General features: G+C 41.7%; 1 protein-coding gene across 3 annotated transcripts in view; it reads right to left on the bottom strand.

Annotated features, from left to right (window-relative positions):
• LOC146370186 (partitioning defective 3 homolog B-like) overlaps positions 1-25,259 on the bottom strand; it is a 209,077-nt gene that overhangs the window by 135,096 nt on the left and 48,722 nt on the right. For 2 of the 3 annotated variants that reach the window (XM_084908589.1, XM_084908590.1), the window contains exons 4-6: positions 20,820-20,914; positions 10,211-10,278; positions 581-664 (exon numbers count right to left, since the gene is read on the bottom strand). In XM_084908589.1, coding sequence (XP_084764715.1) covers positions 581-664; positions 10,211-10,278; positions 20,820-20,914 — 247 coding nt within the window. Of the gene's footprint in view, positions 1-580; positions 665-10,210; positions 10,279-20,819; positions 20,915-21,600; positions 24,524-25,259 lie in introns of those variants that run through there. The other variant, XM_084908591.1, reaches the window with a different exon arrangement.

The following is a 25,259-nucleotide window of genomic DNA, read 5'->3' as shown; positions in this document are numbered from 1 at the left end:
CCTTGAATGACTTTAAACACAGTAGTAACAATGTCAGGACATCTTAACGTTATCTGTATTAGACGATATAAACACCGTCAAACTTACAAACTGAGAGTGAAATGGTAATATGTAAGAAAATGGCAACAGTTCAGTAGATTGATGATGAAAAATGCTGAAACTAGGTTAAAAGGTAACAAAGAGATGAGTGTGTGAAAAAGGAAAAAACACGCATGATGGGGAAAAACAGAGAACGAGGAATTCAAGCAGGAGACTGGTGAGGTCAGATGAGTCATGAGAACAGTCATAAAAAGTTATCCTGCTTTCCGTGAGGAAATCCCCATCCACTGCCCGACTGTCCCACACCCAAAGTAGAGCCCTGCATAGCTGTGCACTCATGTCTTCCTTTTCTTCTTTTTCCCCACTGTGGGAGCATCTCTGGGTGTTTATGTAGTGCAGCGCAGCAAATAACAGGATTATGACGGGATGACTTTAGTATATGCTGTCTATGGTAATCTGACAGTGTCTTTGGGGGCTAAAGTAGAGAATTAGGGTTTAAATAGAAGGATGTGTGTTGTCTATGTGTGTGAGCACAGCTCACCGTCCGCTGAGCGACGAGCAGTAGGGAACCACGTGGATTCCCAGAGGGCTGTCCTCTCCTAGGATCTCCACCATTCTGGTCAGGCTGCGCACACACAGTGAACACACACATACAGAGAGGAAGAAAACAAAATAATACAAGTTCAGTTACTCTGAAAGGAAGGGTAGCTTTGACGTAGCACAGCGACAGGAACAACTGAACTACTTCAGTTGTTGCACGAGACGAGAGAATCGGGAAAGTCCTGAGAGAACAGAAATCAAGATAAAAAGCTTAGATGTGCCTTAAAAAGTATCCAAATACAGGCAGGTTAATCATCAGGCATGACACAAAATAAAAGACAGAGAGAAAACAGCAGGGCAGCCCTCACACACATGTGGTACCACCAGAACAAAAACCTGTGCCGGTCTGGGGAGGAAAAGTTTGGAGAAGCGCTATCCAAGATTGAAACGTCATTTTCCATGGATCCGTTCACTGAGCTAAAAATACTTTTTGTCGAGGACTTAATCCACGTCTGCAAACCCAGGCCGCAGAGGAGGCGATGCCAACACTCTAATCAAAGTCAATAAAAGTGCAGATTGCTGCTGTGTGCGCATGCCTGTCACAACTTTTATGTGGCATCCTTCTCTGAGGATTTCTGACTTGCTTTCAGTCTCTCAGTGTCTCTGTCTAGCTTCGATTATTGAAGTATGTATCTGCTTTACATTCTGCCTGTGTTTTAATGCATGTGTGTGCTGAAGTCTTTGTTTGTTTGATTAGTTTATCTATCAGCGCACAGCCATTAATCCTCTCCTGACCTTCTCTCTGCTCCCTGCGTGCATGTGTGCGTGTTTTTAGAAGCCAGTTTGTCTGAACTTGGGTTTGTGCTTTTGTTCTGCCCTCCCCTCTCCGTCTCTGACTATCTGTTCGTTTTGTCTCCCTCTCTCTCTAGACCATCCATCCATTCGTAAACCCCCCACCCCCCCATCAACTGATAGCAGCACAGATGCTGATAAACTCCACAGAGGGTTACTGATGATGCTGGGTGGCAACAGGGAAAGATGCAAAGTGTAGAAACAAGTTCTCCCTCTCTCCTTGTCTCAGACACACACACACACACACACACACACACACACACACACACACACACACACACACACACACTCACACACACACACACACACACTCACACAGAAAGCTAATGCTGCCTCATCGCTACTCAGCATATTTGAGTTTAATCCAGACAACAGGAAGTGAGGCTGGGGAAGAAAGACAGAGGCAAGGACACAGAGTGGTGTTTAAAGATTTAGAGCATGCTCTCAGTGTGTAACCGGAAAACTGACTGGATCACACTGGAAACTGTCATTACACACATACCATTTCTCCGTGTGTTGTTGAAGCACACCATTGTGTTGTATGTTAATAAGGAAATGTAAAGTGATGGGGTTGGGTGCTACCACAGCTGCTGTCCCAGACCACGACTGGTCATAGCCAGAGGTCATGACATGGTCATAAGCTCTGGCTAATGGGTATGACATATGATTACATGTGATTAGGGTGACTCCTGGACATTTTTTTGGCTGATCCAAATGAGACAGGCCCATGGAATAAATTGGAAGGATAACATATCCCATCTAAACCAGTCACATCTCTGGATCCTGAAATAAATGCAGACAGCATTAATGGAGTGTGCCTTTTCAAGCTTACAGTAAAGATTACTTGGCGTGCATGTACAGTTAGAAGAAACAGATCCTGTCTTGACCCGACTGCCACCCTGCGCATCATCCTTGAACAGTCAACTGAGCTCCACTTTGTGGATTATGAAAAGGCTTTGGATGGTGTGCACAGAGAACCTTGTAGTACCAATGAAGTCGGTTAACTTTCTAATGAGTTTAAGATCCAGACTGGGGTGAGACAAGCATGCCTGCTATCACCATTCCCAATCCTGTGAGTGATTGATGGGTTAAAGAAGAAAATCACAGAAGGAAGAAGAAAGGAAGTCCAGTGGACACAGCTGGAAGACCTGGATTTCGCAGTTTTTTTTACAATTATTTTTGAAGATTTGTCGTTACTATCTTGCAACCACCAGCAAACGCAAGAGAAGACAAGCGCACAAGCAGCTGTACGACTGAACATCCACAAAGATAAAACTGAGATCATGAGAGTAAACGCAGCCAGGACCAAGGACTTTGGAGGACCCCACTGACGGCCTTCACCCAGGAGGGTGTTAGACTTAAGTAGGTATGTATATGAAGTTAGTACGGGGAACGGTGCAGGAGTCATTATGATGACTGAAATTTTGAGCATTAGAGGACAGTTCATCAGCATACGTGCCCCTGCCACTTCATTAGGTACACCTTGAACTGCGTTACACGCGTCAGCCGGTTTGATTCATCGTGGCACAGATTTAACGAGGTGCTGGAAACACTGCTCTGAGGTTTTGTGTGCTCAGAGAGGCTCAGAGTAGTTTTTTGATTTAACCATGTCTGCATGCCTGAATGCACTGAGTTGCTGTCATGTGATTGGCTAAGTAGATTTGCGTTGGTTTTATGAATGACAATGTAAAGTTGAGATGTTTTCCTGCATTAGTGATCACAATAATAAACTTAACTTTATTTAAAACAAACACTTACTGAGATTTTTCAGCCCTGGTCACAGAAAGCGACAGGTACCGCCCTTCTCACATCACAGAATCAGTCTGAACACGGCATGAAAGGAGAAAGGAAGAGGAAGGGGAAAGAAAAGCAACACTGATGTATAACAGGAGAAAAACAGGGACAAAGGAGAAAAGAAAGTAGCGAGCAACCAAGGTCTAGAAGTAAAATACAGTGAGATGAAGGCGGGAGGAGGCACTGAATTAATCAGACAGGGCTAATGAAAAGAATTAATACAAGAGGGAAAATAACATCCACCCCTCCCTCTATCCTTCCTGCTGCTGTGCTTCTGATCTCTAACACTAACTACAACACAGGCACGCACACACAAACACACCGACGCACACAAACACTTCAGATCCATTTGCATTTCCTTTCTCATTTTTTCTTCTGTGAGATGTTTGACAGGCTGCATCAATGCAAAAAATGAAGTCGGGGTGAAAGGGAGAGACAAAATGGGTGAGACTCGAGAAAGGAGAGAGGGAGCGCAACGAGAGAACAAGAGACAGAAAAAAAAGAGGCAAAAAGCAAAGAGAGGGGAGCGAAAGAGAGATGAAGAGAGCAGGTGTTCCCTTTATCCACCTGCCACTTCACTGATCCTCGCTATGAAAGACAGACACAGAGGAGAAATAACAAAAACAGAGGATGTGCATTACCAAAGCGCTCTCTTCCTCCCTCTCGTCTCATCCCTCTTATTTATCCTGCTCTCTCTCTCCCTCCTTTTCCCCCTCAAAGCCAGTCTTTCAAGCGCAGAGCGCCAGAGTAAATGCAAAGCAGTAAAAATACACAAAAATACTACAGATAAGTGTGAGAAAATACACAAGAACTCAAAGTATAAAATAAATGAGAGCCTTCACAAACAAAAGTAGCAGAGATAGTATTTAATGCATAAGAGCAAAGTGCAATAAACATGATTTTGTCACAGTAACAACCTCGATCAGATCGAAGGTGCTTGGAAAGCAAAGCGACGGCTGCTGAAGATGTTTCACCTGGATTACCTACACAGACACGTTACCTTTGGGAGGAAAACCCTACAACTGGTGCAGGAGTATGAAGGGAATCAACCTTTATCAGACTTTTTCTGGGTCTATCGATGAGGAGGAATATCAGACGTCTCCTTCTTAAAAACTTTTTCACTTCATCGTTATTCCTGGTTTGTTTTAAAAGGTCACGCTGAAGGATCTCATCTAAAATACGGATGTCTACACTTCAGGTCATGAACCGCTGCCCTGGCGTTTTCTCGCAAAAACAGAAAGATACAATTTTGAACTCATTGCTGTTTCAATAAACACGAGTCCAGGCTCAGAGGCCCCAAATCCTGGTTATGTCAGCTGCTCACAGAGCAGTGTGGTGTTGAATAAATACTGATCATTTTTACACAAGCTTCACAAATGTGATCATTTCATTTTCAAAAAGCTTCCTGTGCACACACATGTAAAACGCCTATGAAAGTTTATATATGGTTTAAATAAGCCGCTGCTACATGCTGGATGCTCTTCTGCTGGGAAAACAGAAGACAGACGAACACTAATATTATGCTAATTAATCTCTGAATGTAGATATATTGTACGTGACGTGGGACAACTAGATCCAGGCATCTGTAACTGGTAAGTGTGAGTCTTCTAGTCGAGGCGTGATGAGCTTTTCTGTTTATCTAGAAAAAAAAATGCCTGTTGTCTTTGAGGAATGGGGACTCCACAGGAAGCTGAGATGTCCCAGTTTTCCTCTAGCTGTTGAATCCAGCCTACAGTTGTTTATCTGCACGAGCACGGATTCAGGAAGACTCTCAAAACGTCACATGCACACGATGCGATCTGTGCATGTCGAGGAAACTTTGCGCGCGCGTATTTAACAAACTGTAAGTGAGCCAAACGAACGTCTCAAATATTTTCAGACACGTGCGCAGGAAGCTTTTCAAAAGTGAACAAGTCTGTGAAGCGGAAATTCAGAATATTGTCTGTAGATTATAAATTTTAACTTTAACTATTATAGTTTTACATGTTTCTCTGTATTTGTGGGTGGGCTGAAAAACAGAGAATATACACACATTTACATTATTTATAAATCTGGGTTTGTGCTTGTGAATCATATTAAACGCATTTATAAACCTGTGGAGACAAATTTACACTTTCCTGGCATCGTTACATCAAAACCACAATATTCAGGGCTTGTCTAGGGGGAGCAAAGACTTGTGCCCAGATGTTGCAGTTTCAGGATTGGAGACAATCTTTGCAGTACAGCCACTCCGGTCCTGACAGTAGCAATAGTAAATAGTAGTACTACATTTTAAATGTAGTTTTTACTTGATTAACTTTGGTTTGATTTGAGCAAATATCTTTCAAAGGTCATTGTAGCTCGTAAAATCCAAGTTTCTTATTTTTTCTGTTCTTAAAGCTGCATTCTCTGCGAGTTCCACCAGATGGCGATAGCTGGGGTTGCAAAAGAGCTGAAAGGTGAAACGCTGCATGTGTTCGCCCTAATTTAGACCATGGAGCCCTACTCTAAAAAGCATCGCAGCTTTAAAACCAGCTGTGAAGTTAGATTTAAGAGTTTTTTAGAGCCTGTTTGGTGCCATCGTGTCTGAGTACAGAGGATGACGACACCACTTACAACTAATAAGTCGTACATTAGTTTATCCCAGAAAGCTGCGTCTGTTCATCTGGACGTTACTTTCATCACTCCAAGTGTTTTCCTCAGTTTTTCTTAGCTGGATGATTCAGGAATGCTTTCAAATACATTACTTTGTGTTCGCTAACTACTGACAGAACCGGTAACTCAATGGAAATGAACAATAAAAAGAAATTCATGGAGTCACTCTGGTGTTGCCCCTGCCGGCAGCAATGAGTTTACCACAGAAAGACTGCCTTTGACTCTTAAGTTGTACTGAAACCATCAGTCGGCACTATTTTATGTAGTTTTAATGCTTTTGCAGTAGATAAGCTTTATAAGCAGTGTACCAGGATATTTGGTGTATGGCAGCATAAAGCATTCATAGCGTACTATGAACACAGACAAAGATGTTCACATGTGCGCTTCACATTAACTCCTCAACCATTTTGGGCTACAAAGAAAACTGAAATAGTTCCTAAAGGATGAGAAAGATTTTGTAATTTTACAGCCAACATTACAAAGTAACTCCATGCAGCCTACATGACACCTGGGTGACAGGGTTGGGTGTAATTTAACCCCCAGTTATATGAAGCTTGTCCTTCTTTTCTCAGTTCACAACACAACAGGTTTCTTACAGTCAGGAATCCTAATATCCTAAAAGAAATATGATATAACTGATGCTTAAATGTAGACACGATGGCTTTATATCCAGTCCTTTATCCCTGCACCATTTCCAGTTTGCTTATGACTAAGAATGTCACAACAGCACGTCATAAAAGGACCCTCGGTAATAAGAATAATCAACGCCGCAATCTCGGTTCAAACTTGCAGGCAGAGACTAAATAAGCAGATTAGTATCAAAACACCAGCAGAGTAAAATTCACCGGCAACGAATGGAAGTGTTCAGTCCCCAAATACATATTCATACGCTGGTAAACCAAGGCTAAACCTCTTACTTCCAGTTTGTTTTCTGAAGCCTACTTACCTTTTCAGCTCGTATAGCTTCTAAAACACCTCCGATACGCTGCCTGCCTTATTCACAAAGAAACATAATATAGCTGAAATGCTATTTCAATAAACCAATTTACAGTAAATCTGTTTCCCTGTATAAAAAGGACATTTTGATTCAAACGTAATGAGTTTTCTGGTGTGCATGCAGCGCGCTAAAAGTTATGATGAGCCATAACCGTATTTATAGGTGTAGCTTCACATTTAAAGGTGCACGAATGCTCGCACGCAAACACACTCCGGGAGGACGACAACACGCACAAAAACACACACGGCGCACAAAACTCATACTCTGTCACAGGGACGCACGTGTTCCTCTAACGTATGCCTCTCTGCTCCAGTATTTATGGCTGCGCTCCTCTCATTTTGGACTTTTTTTGCAATTTCAAGGATCGTTTCCCCAGCGACCACGGAAACCATTACATCACGTCTACATTACTCACAGATGAGATGGTTGGTGTGTGCGAAAAAAACGTTATAGAGAAAATAAAACAAATCTCAGCGGGTGTCTTAAATATTAACTGTTATATTTACTGCGCTGAACGGCAAAGTGTCACAAGAGGTAATCAGACTCAGGTTGTTCCCATTTAGTTTGCCCGTCCATTAATTCAGGAGGCAAAGTTGTGCGTTATAGTAAGTCATGATTTAATGAGGACGCCATAGAAAGGCCGGGAAAAAAGAGCAGGTAGTGCCCACATCTGTCACGGAGGCTGCTTCCGTGTCGTCTACGTGTGTGTGATCTAATTCCTGCGTGTGCTCCGTGGTTGCACAGCCTCAAAAGCAGAGGCTAAGGTGGCACATTATTCTTACAATACATTCATAATTCTCCTTTACAGGTTAACTACATGTTGTCCTAACTGAGTGTTAACTGCACTCGGTAATAAACTTTACATTAGCGGAGGTCAGCGCTGCACATGGATCACTTTGTAACAGCCGCTGACTCATTTACCATCTTGGTTTTATATTAGTCAGTCTGTTTGGGTGTGTGGGCACTTTCACGAGCGTTAACAGAAAGACGCGTTTGAATCCGTCTGAGACGTTCGGATCGAATCGAGAGAACGAGAAAACGAAGCGTGCAGTTAGTCGTTTTCATTCGTGCCACGGCAACTAATGGACAAGCCGAGGAGAGTGAAACAGTTCTTTCAGGTAACGTCACGATTATCAGGCAGTTACTCTGTGACTTTGTTAGGCAAAGCAATCTTTTTAACAACGCCATGCAGGATTTTTCTGGAACAGTTGTGGCAGTGAACGCCTCGTCAGCCCACAAGAAGTCTGCGCTGCGACAGAAAGCTCTGAATTTCTCGTATCTGTGATCGTCACTAAATAAATCACACAAAAAATACGTGAAGAAACAGCGAGCTGTGGCAAAATGTAAGTATCACTATCAGTATTAGAGGGATGTATTCTCAACCAAAACAATGTTGGGCTTTCTTTAAACGTCGGGTACGTGATGACGCCCTTCATCTCTCAGCCTCAGCTGCCAATTCACAGGAAGTTAGAAAACTAGATAAAGTTGTTTACCTGTTAGATTTTAATCAGAGGACGATATTGTTATAAAACAGGAACTTTAACAGAGAAACAGGCTGGTGCTACAGGTCCACACAGAATCTTCATTTTTATCGTGAATCTTTTCATTTTAGAACTTTTCCTTTGACTAAGCGGCTAAAATGGCACCAAAGGGTGGCAATGACGTTATTTTTCAGCACGATCCCAAACATGCTGAAACATGCAGTAAAAGCATTCCTGGACAGAAACACGTTATCACGGATTGGGCCTCCCAGAGCTCGGAGCTCAACATTATTGAAGGAGTAAAATCAGACGACAGGTTGCCTCAGAGGCTTCACACCATTTACCGACTTACAACTTTGTTAGAATTGTACCAACTCTGGTTTTTCTTACAATCCTTAAACTATTTATGTTTGCATGTTTCAATAAATTGCAGCATCCATTTCCCATTTTCCTACTGAAATATGAATAAATGAGCGGTGGCTCCAGTTTTTCATAAAGACACTCACTGCCATATTCTCTTAGCTGCAATCCCAGTGGTGTAGAACAGCCTGAGCGCAAATATACAACATAATTCAAACTGGGAAAGAGGCTTACTTGCAAATTTGATATAAGGTCAACAAGGACGAGGCTCAGGTAGCCTGTTCTCAGGATAGTTCTGTGTTAAAGCTTATGGAACAATGAAATTGCTTTTAAATTGTATTCAGCCAAAAGAGAAAAAACAATGTAGAAAGCTGCAGCTTAGAATCTGCATTTCTTACTGGTGTTTGTCAGGGACAGATGAACCTTCACAAGCTCCCTAAAAGTTTTCTGGGAATCTGACACCGTCTTCCAGAAAATCGATTGGTCACTCTCGACTGATGGGTCTAAGGTAACCTGCCCCAGAGCAAGCCGAGAGTGCAGCGTGCGGTATCATGCTAATCTGCTCCGGTGTAAATGTAAACCATCTCACAGTACAGGCTTCTGTAGAGGGAGGAGCTTAATGCAGGGCTTGACCACAGAAACACACCTGGCTAAAGCCTCACTGTCGGTACTCCTACACAGATTTACAGATTACTGCGTATGCTGTGGACTGTTTCTCCCTGTGTTATAATGTGGCAGCCTGCCGTCCTCACTACCAAAACAAGCACATGTACACACATGCCTAAAAGGCCCAAAGGAGGCACGGGGCACTGTACACCCTGAACACTTAATTACTGCACTCATTAGTGTTTGCATGTGTGTCTGCCTGTGAAAGTAAAAAAAAAAAAGATGCAAGCGTGTTTGTAGCTGTTTATTTTCAGCCCATGTGAGTGTGGCGGTCTGTGCGTGGCCGTGTGCGTTCACTGAGTGTGTTTCTGCGTTTCTGTTTGTGACCCTGACCCTGTTTTGGCAATCTTTTGTAGTGAGCTAATGATGGAGCTTTTCGCACTGTATCTGCGAAGGCCTTGATCTGGATCAGAATACAGCTTTAATGAAGGGAAAGTAGGGCAGAAGTACACACATAAACAGAAGTAAACACAAATGTAGACAAACATGCACACAAACAAGAACTATCCTCAACCACAGCCTCAGCACCCGGCAGCCATCCAGAGACGTACCTGGGCATTAACAGGCTTTTTCTTCTTTTTTTGAAGCATTATTAAAGTCAGTTACGTTCACTGCTTGTTTTTTCAGTTCAGTTCAATTCAACTTTATTTACAAAGCACCAAATCAAAACAACAGCAGCCTCCAGTCGCTCCACCACCATCTTTGCTGCTCTCTGCGAGTCATTATTCCATCTCTGCTCCAACCAGCTTCATGACCGCACTTCTTTAAAATATATTTTACATGTTTATCAAGGTGAGCTATTAGTAACACATAGAAGTCAGTCACACACACACAAATACACACTGACCTTCCACTGAAGGGGTGTTTGGCTGGCCGCTCCACCCCTGCTGGCCTCTCCACAGTGGGACCAGCTGCCTGCAGAGAACAGACACAGAGCATGTATACTGTAGACATGTGGACAAATGAAGTAATTACGGTTTAAATAAAAGTGTAATGAGTGACTAAGCCAAGGAAGTTTATGTATTTTGATTTAAACTGTCTAAAATTCAGAGTTTAGCAAAAGAAAAGAATAAAGAAATGAGTGACGTGAACAAATAACAATTCATATATGAAGCCGATCCTGTTAGAAGAAGGTAAACGCAAGTGTGAATCACATTTATTATACCATAGTGTAAAGTTTGCATGAAGCCACAGGTCTGTCAGCCAACGGGACCGACCCGACTGCTTCTGCCTGTAAAGCTGTGCCATCATCAGACCGGGAAACGCACCTCGGCAGACCTGGCTGGGCTTCGGGTCAGTGCTGGTGGAAAGGAGCTCTCGCAGACGCAGGATCAACTAAACAATGTAACTGGTCAATTTCTCCTCAGAGTAGACGTTTAAACTTCAGAATTCAATAAAATCAGAAAGAACACATCCACAAAATCCCATGTTTTGTGAAGCGTAATACTTTTGGACATTTGGATGTTATCAGTCAATCAGTCTTTATTGACAGACTTTACGTTCATTATTTTTAATATTTTATTTATAATATTTAACTACACAAACTACACTTGCAAAGAACTGAAGATTTATTTTTATATGAAATTTTTATTATTATTTGTAAGAATGACCCAAACTCACATATGAATATTGGTGAATATCACAGGGGGACATCAGACCTTGGAGAGCATGCTTGTCTGAGCATATGGAGACAAACACACGCAGGTCAATAAGTCTCTCCGTTAGTGGTAGGCACTAATGGACTCATATGACCTTTAACCTCTGACCTCAGTCCCCCCAATACTGCCACATGACCTACTCCACCTGTCAGAGACAGAGAGAGGAATAGATGGAACGAAGAGAGGCTGAGAGGAAGACAAATGAGACCAGGGAGAGGAAGAGCAAGGAAGAGGAAAGTCGGGGCGAGTCACGAAATACACGCAAAGTCAGAGACGACGGGTGACGCGACAAGACGAGGAAGGCAAGGTCACGTTCGCCGCAGAATGACAGATAGCAAACATATGTTTGCGGTTTGGCGGCTCGCAAATCAATTAGTCTGGCCTGGCTGTCGATGCCGTCACGTGAGCTTAATTAGAAACAGGATGACAGGTAACATTAATTATAGTAACCTCCTGTCATAACAGTCACTCGTATATTAACTGCAAAGCCTCTGGTGCTTAATTGTATGTCTCATTTAATAAATGTGTGTAGTAACAGCCTCTCTCACTCTGTGTCTCTTTGGAAGAGCAACATATTAATTACAAAAGGCCACCAATGTATGTTACTTATCAGAGGCTAATTTAAAACAAGTAAATGAATCTGAACGAATAAATGTTTCTCATTATTCACACTGACACGAGCGCGTTCCTCTGAACACTTCTTCTAATTACAGACACTGAACCTCTTGCAGTTTGGAAACTGGAGTCGCTGCTCTTATTTGAAGGAATTAGCTCACTTTCATGATGATAATCAGGTTTTTTTGAAACATTAACAATAAAAGTTCATTCAGTTTTTAGAGGTTAGAAGTATTAACAAAGCTGCAAATTCAGCAGAGTCAGTAAATCACAGCCCACAGAGGAATTAATAATTCTAAGAAAATGTGAGACATTCCCACAAAGACGGACAGTTTAATTGGACGAAAAGTAAAAGTTTATTAAAAATAATGATTGAAAGATCTAAAGCTTGATAAGAAATGAAAGATATATTTATTCAATGACAAAGATTTATTTGAAATATGTTGAGGACTACTGCAGGGAAAAATGAATATATTAGTCTGTCAGAATTGGACAGCTTAATCAATACTTGGAGCATTAATGGTTCTCCAAAACGTGTAGAATAAAGAAGCAGATTTTCCATTTTGACTCAGTGATGGATAATCCTTGAATAATTATGCTTTTAACAAACGGCCTGCAAGCGTTTAGCGTTCATGGTCCAATCTAAAAATTGCAAAAAGCGGATAAAAAGAGCAAACTATTAGTGATATTACTAATTATTGAATGACCAATCAGGCTAAGTGTTCCCTGAAAATGCTACCACAGCCGGTATGATAAATTAGTATTAATGCATTCTGTGTCTGCGTGTGCACTTTATGTGTCTTCATCTGTATGAACCTGACAAAGCCAACGTCATCTGTCTTCCCTTTGGTAATGTGCAGGAATAAATATGGAGTTGTTTTAATTCTGAACAGCAAAGGAAACAAAAGCACTGAGATATAACATTTAATATTTTTTCTCATTAATTAATTTGTTTTTTTTAAAGTTAATTAAACTATTTTTTAATGTTTTTTTTCTCTGCTGAAATTTTTAAACTGCAGCAGGTAAATGAATCAATGAAGCATGAAACACACTACGGCACACACGTGCTGAGTGAAGTGCGGTTTTTTTCACTTGGGTGTTAATGTAGTTTTTAGTGCACGTCAGAATCATTTAGTGCAATTAATGAAACCAAGTTCAGTTCTAAACAGAATCATTAATTCAGTACTTAAAAAAACCCCAACACTGATTCAGTTCATCTGGAGGCAACGACTTCAGCAGGAGGAACCTTTCATCATCCAGGTGAGCTCTTCGGTCTCAGCCGACTGCAGGTTTTCCCGGCCGTGTAACAGGCGTTGACACACAAACTGCCATAACCACTAATGGCTATGATTACTATTCACAGAGACCTGGGGGTGACTGCAATCACAGCATTGTGAGATAGTATAGATTTACTCTTAGACCCCCTCCTCGGTTCGGAGTCGGTTGACTCCTCGCTCAAACCAGCATTCCTCCCTGTTCACCATGTGGACTGTGTGGGCGTGCAGTCAGCGGAGACAAAGAAGTCCATGGATAGTAATACAGGTTTCTCCCAATGAAAACACGGTGTCTAGATAAACTGAATCAGCTGTCTGGAATTTCCTTTCCCGGATAAGTGGACATGTACCGCGACATCTCAGGAAAAGGTTTAGGAGAGGGGCGTGTTCACCACTGTGCTGCAGCATTTCTTCTTTGAACAGGCCAACTGATGATAAAAGCACAGACACCGACTGGTTTGAACCACAGACTAGCTACAGTGACATCATTATTTGGTTTTTACCGTTAGCATCATTACCATTCCCATCTCGGTTTCCCAAAACCACACGTGACAAGGAGGCTCGGGTCTGACTGTCAGACCTCTCGCTCATTGGCTGATGACTTGTGATAGGCAACGCGTTAGCCAACAATCACATCATGGATAATATGGAGAATATTCAATATGACCCGAAAAAGTGAATGAACCCATAAACTCAGCAGCAAAGTGTTTACAGAGTCCAAGACAGAAGCCAAGACTTCCCAAAGACTTCTACAGGACTAGAAGGGGTTTTTGTTATCGCCACCTGGTGGTCTTCAAACAGAATGCAGGCCTAGCACACAGTGGTCGGCCTCAACGGGCTGAGTCAGGGACACATGTCAATTAGGGCTGCCACAAACGATTATTTTGATAGTCGACTAGTCACCGATTATTTTTGCGATTAGTCGACTAATCAGATCATCATCCATTGGACGTAAAACGTACAGCTTATTGCACCAGCAGCATCTGCTCTTATATAACTATCATTAGCTTACAGCTTTAAGTGTTTCAGGTATGTGCTAACTAAAAATAAAGACAAGATGATAGTTTATTAAATTTTAATGAAATTTGCAGATTGTTTCGGTGAAGTTTGATAAACTCCTTGCTATCTAAAATATAACAGGACACTGGAGTATACTCTCGAGCATCTCACACTTCTGATAATCAGCTGTCTGCTTGATGTTTATTCAGCTGTGTAAAAACTATAACTTTAATCTCAGCCAAAACGATTTACTCAGGAACAAATAAAACACACAAAAAAAAAAGCCAAACAATAACATTTTTAAGTTATCTAAGTGACTTATATATGTTTAACCTGAGTAGCGAAAGTCCGCGGGGAGTTTGAAAACGATTTGCCAGGAGTCCGGTGTTCTCACGGCTCTAGTGAGCCTTGCCCCCGGCTAGCTATCGAGCTAGTGGGTAACAGACGTCTCCGAAAACGTCGGAGCGCTTTTGAAAATATGTGGTGTCTTGATAAACTGAGCAGATATTTGAGGTTTACACAGTTACATTCTCGCCTGAAAATATGTTAAACGTTTATTTTGTGACCCAGAAAGAATAATAAGAGTAATATTAAAACTAACTAGCTGCCGCCATTGTTGGAAACTGAGCTGGGCTGCGCTATGAATTCTGGGACACAGCTTCTTCTTCTTCGGGGTTTAACGGCAGCTGGCATCCTTGTACATGCAGTGCTGCCATCTTCTGTTTCAGTCCGTTATTACACTCTTAAATCCTACTACTTATTCCTGCGTCTTTTGTGATCTTACAAAGCTTAAAATGACGCGTCGACTATTAAATTAGTCGTCGACGATTTTGATAGTCGACTGATCGTGACAGCCCTAATGTCAATGCATACGGACCACGCCCCTAACCACAGCATCCAGGTGGATGAGGACTAAACTATTATTTTCCATCAGGTTGGAAACGTCCTTTTCAAAGCTATAAAGTTGGTCATGTTAACACGGAGTCTTTGGAGATGGGCTTGTGTTTGCAGCCAGCCTTCAGCAGCCTTCACTTAGAGGCACTGCAGCTGCAGTTTGTGCTGCTATTCCAACACTGGCATCATTTCTCAGCTCTGGTTACTTTGTAAGCTTTATTTGAAAGCCAAATATTTTGCTATTCTTTAACGATTTCAGCTGCTCACCAGTTACTTTCATAATGCTCCAACTGGGCGGGATTGTCTGACTGGAGTAAGCGACATCTCTTCTGTCTCGATGGCAGCTTATGGAGCTTAGGTTTATGTTATATCATTAGGAAGTAATGATTCCCTTACAAATATGGAAATTCATGATAAAATCTTCATATTATTGTTTATTATTAGCACATTTTTGAAACTATGCATCCACACAGTCTGGTAAACTCCTCCCCAGCTTCACATCTGAAAGACTTTCTCTCTCTGGAACGCCCTTTTTACACCCACTCATGTTTCTCATTAACCCCATTAGCTGTGATTCACTCCACCAGGTGTTATTTTTCTTTGTTTGGGGTTTTTCCTCCACTTGTACAACTTTTCATCATTTTGTTCCCCTTTTTTCATGTTTTGTATGTTTTTCACATCAATTTTTAGAATGGTGCTTTTGAAAAACACGTTTTTCAGTTTCTGTCCAAACACTGTTAATAACACAGTTATAGATGTGTATATGAAAAATAAATTCAATGACAAACATGCATGAAAGGTGGCACAAAAGACATGATGAGACATGCAGACATGCACACACCCAGGTGTAGCATTAAAAATAAGTGCTGCAGTGTCCCTGTGGTATTCTAGACAATAATAAGCACCCCCAGCCCAAGCAACACATTTTTACCAACACGTATCCCTGCCTGTGTGTGTCTGTGTGTGTCTGTGTGTGTCTGTGTGCTGTAAGCATGACAGACAGTAAGAAAGGGGAAAGAGTGGTTTTTTTTGGTGTACTGTACTCGTTTGAGTCTGGCATTTAGAAAGAAAGAGCTGCACCAGTAAATCTTTCCAGGTTGAAATTAAATAAAGAGAGGGGACCAAGAGAAGGAGCAAAGACAGAGACAGGAGAAAGACAGAGAATTACTCCAAGAAGAGTACTTTCTTCCCCTCATCGCTCTCACCAAAAGGCCAAGTGACAATTTGAACAATTACCCAGAGCCATTACCTCTATCTGAACCTGACTGCTTGAGAAGAGACAGATGAGCCAGTGACTGAGCGTGTGCGTGTACGTGTGAGTACGAGCGAATGAATCGAAGAGTGAGGGACGCTGAAAGAGACGAAAAAAGAAAAAGACTGACAGCGACTGAGAAAATAACGTACGAGGAAGAGACAAACAGAAAACACTCAGCACAGGGCCATTTAGCACTCCAGCACTTACATGGTAGTTACTGCAGCACAGCAGGTAGATGGAGGAAACCCGTGTGGCACCGACGGCTTAAAAAACACAAAGATGTGAAGGAAAAACGTGCAGAAAGAGAGATTTCTTTTTACGGCTGTGGTATGCTGGAACGATTGGACTTGTAGGTAAGGTGGTTAAATCGGATGTAACGGTTTATATTTGCAAACACATGGACTACATCTATTCTTGTGTTTTAAAATCTCTGCTGTACAATTATCCAACCCTGTAAAAAGAACAGCTCAAAGACAACATTAAAAGCAGAAAATTACCATGACATTTACACCTATGATGAGTGTACGTATATGTGGATCAGTATGATAGAAATGCAGCTGGGTTGGGTTTTGGTCCGGGTATGACTCTTTTGACATAACACAATGTAGTTATTAAAGATAATGAACATTAATTCACAGTAATAGGAGTAATATAACTACAGTTCTGAGATTTTATGTGTGAAATGAGGGAAACCTGAGGAGCTGATATGATCTATAACAGAGATGACATATATGCTGTTGTGTGGTCAACCAATATATAAGCACCTCAAAGCCTGCTGCATTACTGACATCCTGTAATATTTCATATCAGTAGCTGCACGAGTGACAGCAGCTTAGTTGTACGGAGTGGAAATTGAGTTTAGAATAACACAATCTGTGGCCCTAACCTCCTTACCTTATTTCTCCAGGAAAGATCAATGTTATTAGAGATAAGGTGCATAATGTTTATTATGGAGTTTACTATGAGTGCCAAGCTGTGGGTTACTGGTCTGTTTCTCATCTCACCTGTGTGAAGTCAGTGTAACAAAACTCAACAACTACCAACAAGACGTGAGACAACAGGTGCAACCAGGTGCCGTTGAACTCTGCAGGACAAATGCATGTGGCACAGTCACAAACATGTTAGGTCATCCTCAGCAACAACGAGCATGGAGACTGACCACCTCTGAGGACCAACCACAGTCCCCTAAAGCACTAAACCCTGCAAACAGAGAGGTCTGTGGGGAAAACAGCGCGATTAAGAAAGGGTGTTTGTCCAGTCAGGAATCTCAAGGGCTCAAGGATCACTACTCAGGAGTCTAATCAAGCACGGGCTTCCTTTAACCAGCGGACTGGAGGGACTTTCTGAGTAAATAAAGCCACAACAACATGTCAGGACTGCATGTCTACACAACAAGTACACAATAATGATTTTATTTATTATAATATTCTGTTAATGCGTGTCAATTATTAATGAACAGGTGTATTTAATTATCAATGATGGGATAAAGCATTAGAAAATATATTATACTTTTTTGTAATGAAGAATTTTAACACTTCAGTTCAATTCAGTTTTATTTACACAGCACCAAATTACAACAACAGTTGCCTCGAGGCGCTTTATATTGTAAGGCAGACCCTACAATAATACATACAGAGAAAAACCCAACAATCATATGACCCCCTATGAGCAAGCACTTTGGCGACAGTGGGAAGGAAAAACTCCCTTTTAACAGGAAGAAACCTCCGACAGAACCAGGCTCTGGGAGGGACGGGGCCATCTGCTGCGACCGGTTGGGGTGAGAGAAGGAAGACAGGATAAAGACATGCTGTTCAGTGGTTCAAAAATTTGTAATGACATTAAGGCTAACAAATAAGAGCATTAAATAACTTGTTTTACTTGATTAATTTAATTATTTGGATACATGTGTATAGAAAAGAAATATATCTTTAACTTGTGCTTTTGCAGAGCGGCCCACAACATTTGAGCAGTGGAGTTGTGTGGTACTTGTTGTAATTTGTTATGTGAAACGACAAAGACTGTCACGTATAAAGAAGTATGTGTGTCCACTTTACAAGGACAAAATTGGCCTCAGTCACACACTGAGGTTTCTGCCAGCCGCTGTGAAATGATCACTAAGGCTACGTCCACACCTAAACGCGTATTTTTGAAAACGCTGATTTATGCATTCGGGCCTTTCGTCCACAAACAGTGTTTTCGTTCACTGACAACGGAGATTTTTAAAAAACTCCTGCCAGGGTGGAGATTTTTGACGACTGCGTGTGGACGAGGAAAACAGAGATTTAGTCATGTGCGCCATGTTATTGTTTCCATGAGATGAATTTCTACAATGGCAGATGTAGACAAAATACTATTTGCTGTTAATCTTCTGCAGTTTGTTCTCTTTCCCTCCCAGGCTTCCAGACCTCTCATTGGCCAACATTTCTACACGGTTACAATTATATCACCAACTGCTGCTTCGGCATGTTCTTGACAGTGTTTGACTTTGTTTTTTGCGTTTACGTGTGGACATGGTTCTTTTTTTTTAAACAAAAATGGAAAATCTCAGTTTACAAAAATACCCGTGTACATGTGGTTGTAGCCAAAAGCTCCATTTACACGGACCGGTGAGTGACTCCACTGGTAACCACTGCTCACCTGGAAAAATATGTATTCCTGAATTGTTTAGCTGAAGGCTGCTGGCAGTCGTCAGCGTTAAAATGGTGGCAAAGAGGTTTCTGCTGCTGCTGCACCAAAAGCCTCCTCGTGATTGCTTTGGTTGCCAGCAGACTGCTGCAGTCCTGATCATGTGCTTGATAGACGCTGACGTGTCTGCAAAAGCGAAGCCTGTTTGATTGGTTGTTGGCTGCAACGCTAAGGCACAACTTGGAAAGTAAATGGGGAGTTGCAGACAAAGTACAGTAATTCTTTAGGTTTTAAAACGAGTAAGTAATGTGTAATATATGTTTCAAATAATCTGCCCAATGCTCTCGGAATAAACAGTGTAACATGATAATGAAGGTTATAGATTAAAGATGGCAAAGCTCGATCAACGTTCAATTTGAATTCAAGCTAGGGTGAAATTAGCTGTTCTCCATTAGATGGATGTTGTGTTTATCGCGCTACATGTAAGCAGATGTATCAGGTCATCACTGCACTTGTGCATCCTATATTTCTGGGTCTGAGTATTCAGATAGGACAAAGAAAGGAAACTGAAGAAATGCAGCCTGGACAGACTGACTGTTTTTAAGAAGAACACGAGACTAAAAAGAAGTGCAAACAGCTTCAGAGAAGAACCCAAACATGACAGACAACAAACGGTTAGTATTCCTACAGCAGCTCTTTTTGTGTTTACTTTGGATTAACTGTGAGTCCAAATTAGTCATCCTGACACAAACTGGGTCAAAATGTTAAAAATGTAAAAAAAAAAAAAAAAAAAAAAAAAAATAGTGCGTAGAAGGTGGAAAGGACCGGGAACATGAGAGGAAAGGATCAAAAAAAGAGTTTGCCCTATGACCTTTGAAGAGAGAGAGACAAAAAATGTAAAGAGAGGGAAGAAAAACTATTCATCCATCTTTGTTAACGGAGCCTGAAGTGACAAAGTGTGTCTGCAGAGAAAAGACATGACGACACTAAACGCTCCATTCAGCCCAAACCTTAATCACATGTGCCTCACACACACACACACACACACACACACACACACACACACACACAACACTGATTCACCCACAGGACACCTGAGCTTGCTTTTATAAACGTGTAACCATGTCTTAAACATGACAAACACGAGCAGCGCACATCAAACAAAACACTTTAAATGACAGGATTGTGCATGCAATAATGTTGCATTTACATTTACATCATTGTGTATATGCACAGTGTATATAATGCTTTCCTACATACATTAAAAGGCCAGACATTCATAATAATAACAGCAGACCAGGCCAACTAGAAAAGAAACTATGAATTTTCCTTATCCGATGAACCCGGCAGCATCAACATTAGACGTTTGCATGCTCATATAAACTTTGAATGCTATACTCTTTATGAGCTTTATGAGCAGTGGGGTAAATTTAGCATTTGTCCCTGGACTGCTGCTACAACAAAAGCCACAAGGGCATAAATAGCTCATCATTTTACAACAGCCTTAGAAGGAAGCTCACAGTGCCCATGATGAGACATTAGAGTAAATCAATAACTTACAAAAGCTATTCAAACACATTTTAAAAAGATAGTATAACTTTGGAAGAACCTAATGATACCAATTAGTTCGACTTTAATAAATATGCCGTGGTACGTGGTGTCATACAGGAGTTAGCCGCTGCCTATTTAACACAATATATCACAGTTCTTTTCGAGCTGTTGAGGAATTAGGAAGAAGAAGACCGTAAATATCCAGCTAACAACAGTAAATGTATACTCAGCCATTATGTGTATTTCCATAATAGAGGAACATCTGGACTAACCACACTTAACTTGAACTGCTGAAGCTTGAGGAAAACTTTGGAGAGCATTATTGCACCGACCACTGATCATTTAGCCTCGTACACCACAGGTGTGCCTCAGGGCCATTCTGCTGAGTCACAGGTAGACCAGCCAAGATCTACTCCTGTGCATATATATATATGAACATATACGTATTGTTTTAATACATACCAGAAAAATCCTTGAAAAATAAGTATTACTGTATTTTTATATTTTAGTTTTAGGTCTTTAAGTGTGTTTCTGTGTGCTGTGTGTTGTTCTCTCTTTTTTCCTCCAGTGGCCTTAGGGTCTTACCATCAAAGTGTTGTCTTCCTTGAAGGAGGGCTCAGACTCTGCTGGTTGGGGGCTGAGGGCAGAATCACTGCTGCTTCGCACCAGTAGGGGTGTGTCTATAATAAGCATACAGAGGACAGCATCCTGTCAGCCACAGACTTAATGCGCAGATACTTAAACATTAATTGTAAGTTGATGAGCGTACACTAACAGAGACATGTACGTGTTATCTGCAACATGATGCAAAATCAAGACGAGTTTGAAAGTGAGAAGATCTGCCGCCCAAAGTCATGGTTATACATACACGAGTGCAGAAATGTGCGTTCGTTTACGCAGCTTGAGTGTGCACACTAATTAATTACTCAAAATGTTTGAAGATGTTCAGCAGCCCGTAAATCAACAACTTTTCCCTCATTTCTATCTTTGCATAAGCTGTGTTCAGGAAAAAGCACATAGCATGAATCTAACCACACAACAGTTGGTCTGAAGCCACATTAACTCTGCTCCTCTGGTAGCTTCTCTGTCTGTCAGTCCAAAATAACAGACAGTGCCTGGCTCCAGAGCCAGACAGGCGAGAGGTTTATCACAGAAAAATAGAAACGCACACGGAAACACACATAAATGTTACATTCTGGTTTTTCCTGAGATTTAATGTGTTAATTTTAAATGTACAGCTACAGCAGCTACAGCAGCTACACTACACGTAAGTCTGTGGTTTTAGATTGGGATTGTTTAGTGTGTAAAGTCCAACTTTGTAGATTTACAAATAGGTTTGTTTAAATAGCCATAAATTGACACTCACTGGACAACTTTAAAAGTTCACCCTGCTAGGAGCAGGTGGATCCTTCCTTCATGGTATGGATTCAACAAGGTGCTGGAAAACCCTCAGAGATTTTGGTCCATATTGATATGACAGCATCACACAGCTGTGGCGGGAAACAGCCGTTGCGCCGCATCCCTAAGGTGCTCTATTGGATTGAGATCTGGTGACTGGAGACCATTAGAGTACAGTGAACTCATGCTAGAGCCCAGCTAGAGATGATTTGAGCTTTGTGGCATGGTGTGTTATCCTTCTGGAAGCAACCATGACAGTAAGGTCCACTGTGATCATAAAGAGATGGACATGTGTGGAATTTAAATGACGCTTAATTAGCATTATGGGTCCTAAAGAGTGCCACAGACCCACACCGTTACACCACCACCCTGAACAGCTTGATGTCATTTACACAAAATTCTGACCCTACCATCAAAATATTAAGAAATGGAGTCTCATTAGACCCAGAACAGTTTCTGCAATCTTCTAGAATCTAGTTTTGGTGAGGCCGTGCGAATAGCAGCCTCAGTTCCCGCTCTTTGGCGCCCGGTGTGGTCTTCTGGTGCAGTAGCCCATCTGCTTAAAGGTTTAAGACAGGGGTTGGCAATTCCAGGCCTCGAGGGCCGGTGTCCTGCAGGTTTAAGATCTCACCTTGGTTCAACACACCTGAATCACATGATTAGTTCGTTACCAGGCCTCTGGAGAACTTCAGGACATGTTGAGGAGCTAATTTAGCCATTTAAATCAGCTGTGTTGGTTCAAGGACGCATCTAAAACCTGCAGGGACACCGGCCCTCAAGGCCTGGAGTTGCCCACCCCTGGTTTAAGATGTTGTGCTTTTAGAAATGCTCTTCTGCATACCTTGGTTCTAAAAAGTGGTTAATTGAGCTACTGTTCTGTTCCTATCAGCTCAAACCGTGAAGACACTAAAGATGGCTGTGCAGAAAGACCCCAGCAGATCAGCAGTGCATGAAACACTGAGACCAACCTAACAGCTATGCTAGGTCAAAGTCACTTAAATCCCTTTTCTTCTCCCATTCTAAAGCTTGGTTTGCACTGAGGCTTATAAGGTAATTGCATTAACAAGTCATTGAACAGGTGAGTGAATATTTACTTAAGTGGGATGTACTTTGTGGAACACGAGCCATATTTAGCAAATTTGTGAATACCATCCGTGTATATAAAAGCGCTGGTTATTTGGTTTAACGACCGTCAACTTTGATGCAACAACCAATGGGAGCAAAGAAGACCAGTGGTCATGTGCTATGATGGAGTGGGAAATGTATATTTGCCATATACCATTTGTAAATCTAATTACAAATTAATTCTTGTTAACATAAAGCAAAGTTTGTAGGGATTGAACCGCCACGCTCCCCCGGTGAGGAAGGACGTGGCGACACTGAATGTGTGATGTATCTGCAACCAGAACATCACAGAGCTCTAATGTGTGACACGTTAATGTATACACTGATGTTCATGCATAGATGGTTGATCTGCACATTTGTTTGTGCAAGAAGCTGATATATGATAGTGTTTTCGTCTGTGCATCTCATCACCCCTTCACATAAAATAATCACTTAACAGAAACTGATAAATGAAACACAGCGTCCTTTGCTTTGTGCAGAACGGAGAAAACATGAAATTGGAAAAAAAAAAACTGCAAAACTAAAGCTAATTACTGAGATTTATTAGCAGTGGCATTACTATGACATGTGTGGTATACTCCCAGACCTTAACTCTACCCCTCCCACTCATGGGGACCATCAATCCATACATACATTAAGAACACTGTCATGATAGTGTCTACAGTTCAATAGGGAATACTATAGTAAGGTGGTGGTGAGGGTGGAGGGAACTCTATATGGTCGCACTACTCAGAAAACATGCCAAATGGTATTTGTAGGGTCATTTATTGATCATCACAAAATGGACCCTTGGTGCTCTTAAGACGGGCTGGGGGATGTGGATTACATCAAAGCTTCAATGAATTCATCTCCTCAAAGAAAGCAATGAAAGAAGGATAATGGATGGAGGGCAGAAGTGGTGAAAATGAGGGCAGAGAAACAGAAAGAAAAGAAAATATATAAATATATATAAAAACAAAATACGACTATACTGTAAATACTGAAAAATAGGGCGATCGTGGCTCAAGAGTTGGGTGTTCGTCTTGTAATCGGAAGGTTGCCGGTTCGAGCCCTAGCTTGGACAGTTTCGGTCGTTGTGTCCTTGGGCAAGACACTTCACCTACCGCCTACTGGTGTTGGCCAGAGGGGCCGATGGTGCGATATGGCAGCCTCGCTTCTGTCAGTCTGCCCCAGGACAGCTGTGGCTACAGCTGTGGCTACAACTGTAGCTGCCTCCACCAGTGTGTGAATGTGAGAGTGAATAGTGGAATTGTACAGCGCTTTGAGGTTCTCGAAAAGTGCTATATAAATGCAATCCATTATTATTATTAAATAAAACAATAAAACTGGTTAAAATAAGATATGTGGCATATTCCAAAAGATATTCTAATTTAAAGCGAATTCTAGATTTTCTAGTCATCGTCACTAACGTCCACTTCCTGACAAACTCTGGTGTGTAATGATGACAGCATGATTATGAGAGTGGATCTTACACTGAATGTTTCTCATCTAAATATAATCAACGTGCTTAACCTCCCAGGACCTGGCGTCCACATATGTGGACATCACATTTTGGATTGTCTAGACCACAATACTAAATTTTGCTCTACAAGGGCCTGATATCCACTTACGAGGACATCATGCTGCCACTGTTCTATTGGAATTTAAAACGAACGACCTCATATGTGGATATCAGACCCCTGTAGAGCAAAATCAGGTAAAAAGATAATTCTTTGTTTTTACATTCATCACGCAAAGAGAAATTAAAGATGCATGCCATGAAAGAGTTCGGGTCTTAGGAGGTTAAATGTTGTTAGTTATTAGATAGGAGTAAGAGGGTGGATGGACAGATGGACGGACAGATGGATGGATGGACAAATGGATGGACGGACGACTGGATGGATGGACGGATGGATGGACAGACGGACGAATGGATGAACGGACGGATCGATGGATGGACAAATGGATGATGGACGGATAGAAGGATGGATGACGGCTGAATGGATGGATGGATGGATGATGGCTGAATGGATGGATGGATGGATGGATGATGGCTGAATAGATGGATGGATGGATGACAGCTGAATGGATGGATGGATGGATGACGGCTGGATGGATGGATGGATGGATGGATGACGGCTGAATGGATGGATGGATGGATGGATGATGGCTGAATGGATGGATGGATGGATGACGGCTGAATGGATGGATGGATGGATGATGGCTGAATGGATGGATGGATGGATGATGGCTGAATAGATGGATGGATGGATGGATGATGGCTGAATAGATGGATGGATGGATGACAGCTGAATGGATGGATGGATGGATGACGGCTGGATGGATGGATGGATGGATGGATGACAGCTGGATGGATGTTACTGGTTTAACCCTTTAAGACCTACCATAGAACCAAGTCCACCAGAGCTTATATTATATTTTTACATGCTGTAGTGCCATTTTTGGGAGCATTTCAAGTTGCTATACATCAATACAACCATTACAGCCTAAATTTTAATAATA

Source organism: Perissodus microlepis, chromosome 16 (genome assembly GCF_051167445.1).
Source record: "Perissodus microlepis isolate ML-2025 ecotype Zambia chromosome 16, ASM5116744v1, whole genome shotgun sequence".
Classification (NCBI taxonomy): domain Eukaryota; kingdom Metazoa; phylum Chordata; class Actinopteri; order Cichliformes; family Cichlidae; genus Perissodus; species Perissodus microlepis.
Note: the sequence above shows the minus strand (reverse complement) of the source record. Positions and strands in the feature narration are given on the sequence as shown.